The 6,984-nt window shown below is 32.3% G+C and overlaps 1 protein-coding gene across 1 annotated transcript; it reads right to left on the bottom strand.

Moving 5' to 3' along the window:
- Positions 1-2,436: 2,436 nt before the first annotated feature.
- On the bottom strand, positions 2,437-2,949 carry LOC145089809 (protein FAR1-RELATED SEQUENCE 5-like). The gene has a single exon (XM_079028203.1). The coding sequence runs from the start codon at positions 2,947-2,949 to the stop codon at positions 2,437-2,439; it is 513 nt and encodes a 170-aa protein (XP_078884329.1).
- Between the last annotated feature and the right edge of the window lie 4,035 nt (positions 2,950-6,984).

Here is a 6,984-nt window from a genome sequence, read left to right as displayed (position 1 = left end):
TTACCTTCAAGCCTACAATCAAAATTTTAGTCTTCGTTGACGTGCTACAAAATCAGGTAGCACTTGTGGAGTAGGGTGGTGGACAATTTTTGGCAAAGAGACCATATGGTAGTCGGAAGCAAAGGCAACATAAAAAAATTCCTACTCCATATATGTCACAGTAGAGGAACACGACCACTTAAAGTTATCCTTTGTTGGTGGATGATCGCCTTTACCCATGTCGAGATGAAGATTCGACTGTGATCAAAGGTTTCTTTTTTGCATTTCAGTATATGTATCGAATAAAGAGGAAGAGAGGGGGGAGGTTATGTGATATATTTTTTTAATTACTAAAAGGTTAAAATATAAAAAACAAATGTAAATGATAAAATAATCTTTTCAAATTGGACATAGACAAACCATCAAAAAAACATCAATGCAAATCCAAAATTGTTTGGACCGAAACCACAAATGATGACAACCACAGGGGCCATGTTTGAAGTTTTCTCTTCAAATTTTGAATTGTCACGTGCACATGAATATTTAAAAATAGTGAACAAGCAAGAGAGAGGAAAGAAGCAAAGAATGGTGCGTGCATAAGCCCTAAAAGCTTGTGGTCGCACACAATAACGACGTCCGTCCACACGCTCACACACCAGGACCACGTACTCACCATAAATTATTATTTCAAAATTTATAATGAATGATATAATATATAATATATTAAAAAAAATATCAAAACCCTATTCTTTTAGAACGACTATGATATACACGGTACCATCTTGTTTGATAATATTGTTCATGTTGGGTATGGTAAAAAGTTAATTTTGATTCCTTTGATTTAGACCGTTTAATATCTGAGTTGTGATTTATCGTGCTTCTTTTGATATGCTTCTTAATTCGGTCAAACTAAATCATCAACTATAACAAACCCATAAACTTATACTTTTTAGTCTTAATTTTAAAATAATAAAAATATTCTTGGGAGACTGATAAAAAAAAATGTATTGTTATAATAAAAAACAATATTTTAGACAAAATCATTTATAGTTTCTTTTTAGACAATCTTTTATTCTATAGTCGTAACATGTTAAATATATATATATATATATATATATATATATATATATATATATATATATATATATATATATATAATAAACTTTAATATTAGGAGCCTAAACCCTTACTTAATTTTTCATAATGAAGAGCCGTCCCTATGTCATCCATGCTTAAATTGTATTTTATATTTATTTTTAAACATATTGCTTTAAATGATAATTTATATTTAACATGTTACGACTATAGAATAAAAGATTGTCTAAAAAGAAACTATAAATGATTTTGTCTAAAATATTGTTTTTTATTATAACAATACATTTTTTTGTATCAGTCTCCCAAAAATATTTTTATTATTTTAAAATTAAGACTAAAAAGTATAAGTTTATGGGTTTGTTATAGTTGATGATAAAAGCACTAGTTTATAAAACCAAATGTCTCAAGTTCAAAACCCTTTGTTTACAAGTTGAAGCTTGGCTAGATGGTAAAAGCACTAGTTTATAAAACCAAATGTCTCAAGTTCAAAACCCTTTGTTTACTTAAAGGGTCCAATTTTTTGGTTTGCTTAGAGCCTCTAAATTTGTTGAGTCCCCCCTGGATGAATATACCCATATCGGTACCTAAAGTTATGTACTCTGATTATTAAAACTACATAGTTGTAATAGATGTTTTACCCATTTTCCTTACTTTTCTGATTACATCAATTCCTTCTTATTAAAACTACATTCGCCCTTTACCTATCGGCGTTCCCATCCACCACCACCCATCTTTTCCCCTCCTCCATTCTCTCTCTTCACCGGGAAGTTGTATTACACCTCTTTCATTCTTTCGCTACACCTACAAAAGAACAGTAGCTTGCGCCTATTTACGGATTCAGACACCGCCCGATTCAATCACCACACACCGCTGCATCAAAAACAAAAATTTCTTCCCTTATTTCGCTCACCCCTCAAGCTTCACCTAAATCGTACTCTAGTTGTTTACATTTTGGTTTCAATTAAGTTTGGAAGTGTATTCGGTTGCTTCACCTACTTGGTTTTTCTTATTTTGGATAAATATGATGAATGGGTTTAGGAGCTCGATGATTGAAGAGTATATTCAGTTGCTTCGGCTAGATATGTCATTGATGTTTCTACTTTGGAAGTGGGTTGTTCTTTAGGTGGTGTATTACATTTGATCGGCCTCCAACTCAAGCCAATTTGAATGATAGAGGAATTGATGTTTCTACTTTGGAAGTGGGTGGTTCTTTGGGTGCTCAGTTTCATGCTTCTTAATATGCCAGGAACAAAAGCGATGTTGAGTCTCTGGAAACATTTTTTTTATTGCATTGCCCATAGCTTTGTCTTGATCGATAATAATTGCCTTCAGATACTTGCCAAACATACATTTGAGGAAATGTCAAAACAACAGTTCAAATGTCTCTTCCTTTTCGTTTTCAAGCAATGCTCCACCAAAAAGTATAGACTGCCCATGATGATTCACCCCAGTAAAGGGAGTAAAAGGCATCTTGAATTTGTTAGTCATATAAGTGACATCAAACACAACATCTCTGATTTTTGTATAGGCATCTCTTGATCTACCGTTAGCCCAAAAGATATTTCTAGGATACCCATCATCAGACAAATCCAGGACAAAATACTGGTCACTGTCAACTAATGTTTTATCTTGAAAATGTTTTATAAGTCCATATAACTCCTTTCGTCTATGTTGTTTTCGATGCTCAGATAAGACATTGACGCATTGCTTTGAAGTTACATAAGCTACATTTGAGGTTTTCATTGTATTAACAACATTTTTAATCTGAGAAGGTTTCAACCCTGCTTGACCAAATTGCACCATAAGAGATTTACCTTCTATTGAACGGTGAAAATTGTTATGAGATCGATGCTTCATCACCTTCGTAGGTGTCATGATTAATTCGTGATTGTGTGTTTCATTAAACGAATCCACCAACCATTTCCCATCCTCCTGTCTTGTTATTCGAAGCTTTGCTTGACATCCGGTTCTAACATCTCTGCGACGTTTTTTCTCATTTTCACTTGAAGCATTTTTGTCCACCGTTTGAAACCTTCTTTGTTGCATACATATATATTCCGACAAGGCTCATTTGTTTTAGGATTTTGAATTGTATCATCTCTACGTATACCAAAGCCATGTAAAAATGAATAATCATTATAAAATGTATAGGCATAATTAGGTGTATCAAAAACATTTCCCAATATCCTTTCATCATTAACATCATCTTCGTCATCAATGTTCATTCCGAAATTGTTAAGTTCTTCAGAGTCATGTGTTCCTTCCACAAAATCATTTGTGTCAACATTTTCATTTATATACGGTTCAATAGCTTGATCAGCTGCTTCGGTTTCAAACATCATAATTAACACAAAACCACAAGTAAAAGACAATGAGAACTTGACCATATTAATGTCATACCAATAACTTTTTAGAGATGACCTAACTTTTTCATTATATTAAAACAATAAATTCAACTAAATTTGATCAAATAAAAAGCAACTTGGATAAAAATAGAACATATAAAATAAAAATTCTGATGATAAACAATCGAAACTAGAAAACATATGCAAAATTAACGGTTGAAAGTGAAATCATTGGTGAATTGTGAAAAGTGTTATAGCAAACCAAACAAAACTAACATGTCACCTGTGAATGAAACTTCTTGGGATGCTGCAGCCACCATTTATCGTTTTTTTTTTCTCTGGGAATCACGATTTCTATGATTTATTTTCGTTTGAAATCGTTTTTTGTAACTCTTTCTGATTTGAAATCGATTTCTCAACTCTCTATGAATTGAAATCGTTTTTTTTTTCTAACTCTCTAAACCGAAATTGTTTTTTTTTCTTTCTGGGAATTACAAGGACTTGAAATTCCGATTTCAAAGAAATTGTTTTTGTGATCGTATGTAATTTTTTTTTGTTCAAAATCTCATGGAGTATGGAAGCAGCGTGAATAAGGAAACACGTATTGAAATCGTTTTTTTTTTCAGAAAATTAAATCACTAATCTAACTCTCTAAACCAAAATCGTTTTTTTCTGGGAATTACAAGGACTTGAAATTCTGATTTCAAAGAAATCGTTTTTGTGATCGTATGTAATTTTTTTTCGTTCAAAATCTCGTGGAGTATGGAAGCAACGTGAATAAGGAAACACTTATTGAATTCGTTTTTTCTTTTCTTTTTCTTTTTTTTAGAAAATTAAATCACTAATCAAAACTATGTAGTTTTAATGAATGAGTACCTAATTTTATATACCGTTAAGGGTATATTCACTTTTCTTTCTCTCTCTCTCTCTCTCTCTCTCTCTCTCTCTCTCTCTATATATATATATATATATATATATATATATATATATATATACACACACACACACACAGAGTGAGAGAGAGAAAAAGGAATGATCATTTGAGAAAATATAGTTTCCCGAGAACCCGATAACTAATTTTAGACCACTAGATAAAAAAAAAGGGTCAAGATGCAAGGTGGTGTTTTTGTAGATAAGTAAAAAACTAAAGAGGAGTGGCATGTTAAATAAATCAAACAAAAGGCAATTTAGGAATGTAAAAACTGACTTCCAAACATATGTACATATCCATTCCTCTCTCTTTCTCTCTCTCTCCCTCTCTCACACATACACATATGCGTTATCATCTGTGACAACTCGAAATTTCTATCTTATAACAAACCTTACATTCAATCAAAGTCAAACTTACTTCTGCTAACTTTTAGCACTTTTGGAGTCATTTAGGTGTTTTAATCTTAAATACATCAGAGGACATGGCCGGTGGTAAAGGGGGGCAAGAAGGGCTTGTGCACAGGGCCTATTTTTATCAGGGGCCCAACTTTTTCTTACTACTGAATTTAGCTTTCAGTCCAGATGAAAAGTCAGTCAGTCACGCCAATCCTCTAACCGACGTGTCATAGTCCACAACCGAAGGCAACAGGAGGCAACAATCATTCAACGACTCTCGATTAATCGATTACAGAAACGGGAAATCACTAGATCGTCTACTCTTGAAGACAATGCTAATTAGGTAACTGTCTAATCGATCATTCATGTATTTATGTTAATATCATGGTTGCAGAAATCGGGATTAATCGGCGATTAATCGTTTGGCGTTCTCCAACCGTCGATGATTAGGGCATTAATCGGAAATTTAGGATTAATCAGGTTTGGCGGGATTAATCGGCCAACAAAAGTCAAAAATGTCGAAAAAAATCAAAAAAAGGTCAAAAAATTTTGAAAAATTAAAAAAACCAATTTTTTTTACTCCAAAGTTTTCAAATTTTCAAATTTTCAAATATTATATCTAAATGTTCATATTTTGTATTTCCAAATTTCCAAATTACAATTTTTCTTATTTTCTAATTTTGAAGTACTTGTTTTTCTTAAGATATATTAATATTTAATTAATTTTAATATTTTATTAATAATCTATGGTTTCCGATTAATCTTCAATTAATCCCCGTCAAGACCGATTAATCCGTTAACACCAGTCGACCGTCAAAATACCGTCAAACGCTTTTTACAACTTTGGTTAATATGTTATCAAAATTCAGAGATATCCATGGAAGAATTGTTGGAAGTGTCTAGTTTATCTGTTTATGAATTTTGACAGAAAGAATTTGAAGGAATTGAGTTGAATGACTACAGTTTGGCTGCCAATCAACGAAATTTAATTCCCTCATAATCATTCAACATTCACTCTAGGTTATGTGGAAGGAATTCAGTATTTCAGTTTTATTCTTCTTTTTCTAATAAAAGACCAAAATACCTCATTATATATTTATACTAAATAATTTATTTAAATATATAATAATTGTTGAATTATATTCTATTTCCAAGCCAACAAACTGACATTACAATTCCAACTCATTTGATAGATTAAGGTGATTAAATTCCATTATGTTTTCTACCAAACAAAGCCATGACAAATTATAGTTCCTTCAAATTTCCAATTCAGTGGAGAGAATCCATTCCTCCAAAAGCATCAGCTGCAAGTAGGGGCAACCTAAAATTTTACATGTTCATTATAGAAGGCCTAGAGGGGTAGAAAGGAATAAATACAGAAGAACAATTCAAGTATTTTCTTCATGATTGTAATCGGCTCCTTAGTATTTAATCTTATGATTGTAAAATTCATTTACACCATTTTTTATTGCATTCTATTCATCACATCACAGTATAATTTATTCTATTCACTAATTTGCATTCTCTCATACAAGGAATGCTAGGAGAGTTGATCACTAGTTCATTAATTTGTCATTTATTCTATTCACGTTAGGGCCTAAGGGCCTTTTTTTCCGTCTCGTCCTGGGCATTTGAATCCTCAGGACCGGCCCTGTCAGAGGTAATTATAGGAAGTATACTCTAGAGTTAAATGTGCAACACTTAAGTCTCAAAAACTCCAAGAGTTTGGAGTTTACGACCGTAAACTCTAAGGTATAAATATGACACTTAGTCATTTTTAGTCATTTTTACCACTTTCAATCCTAGAAACTCATTCTTTCTCAAGTATCATCCGAATTTTTCACTAGATCTTCAACTTTGTAAATGATTCTTTCCTTGATTAGTTGATATACTTCAATATCTAGTGTTTGTACATGATTTCATCCATGAAATCTCTTCATTTTGATATATCTTCAAGTGTTCTTCATTTTACCAAGAACACACACTAGTGCTCTTGAGCCTTAAACACCCTTACAAGCTTCTATATTGTAAGTACTCTTTTCTTAGCTTGTTTTATACTTGAATCAACTAGTTTTTTTTTTAATCAACTAGTTTACACCTAGAAAACATGAAGACAACAAGATCAAAAGGTGTTTACGGCCAAGGAAATCTCCTTGGGCCGTAAACCCTAATTAAGGGTGCAAATGAACCCTAATCCCTTCCAAAGCCTTGGGACCAAGTCTAGAACACTTCCAACTTG

Source organism: Lactuca serriola, chromosome 2, assembly GCF_051521515.1.
Source record: "Lactuca serriola cultivar US96UC23 chromosome 2, Lser_US96UC23_V15, whole genome shotgun sequence".
In the NCBI taxonomy this organism is placed as follows: domain Eukaryota; kingdom Viridiplantae; phylum Streptophyta; class Magnoliopsida; order Asterales; family Asteraceae; genus Lactuca; species Lactuca serriola.
Note: the sequence above shows the minus strand (reverse complement) of the source record. Positions and strands in the feature narration are given on the sequence as shown.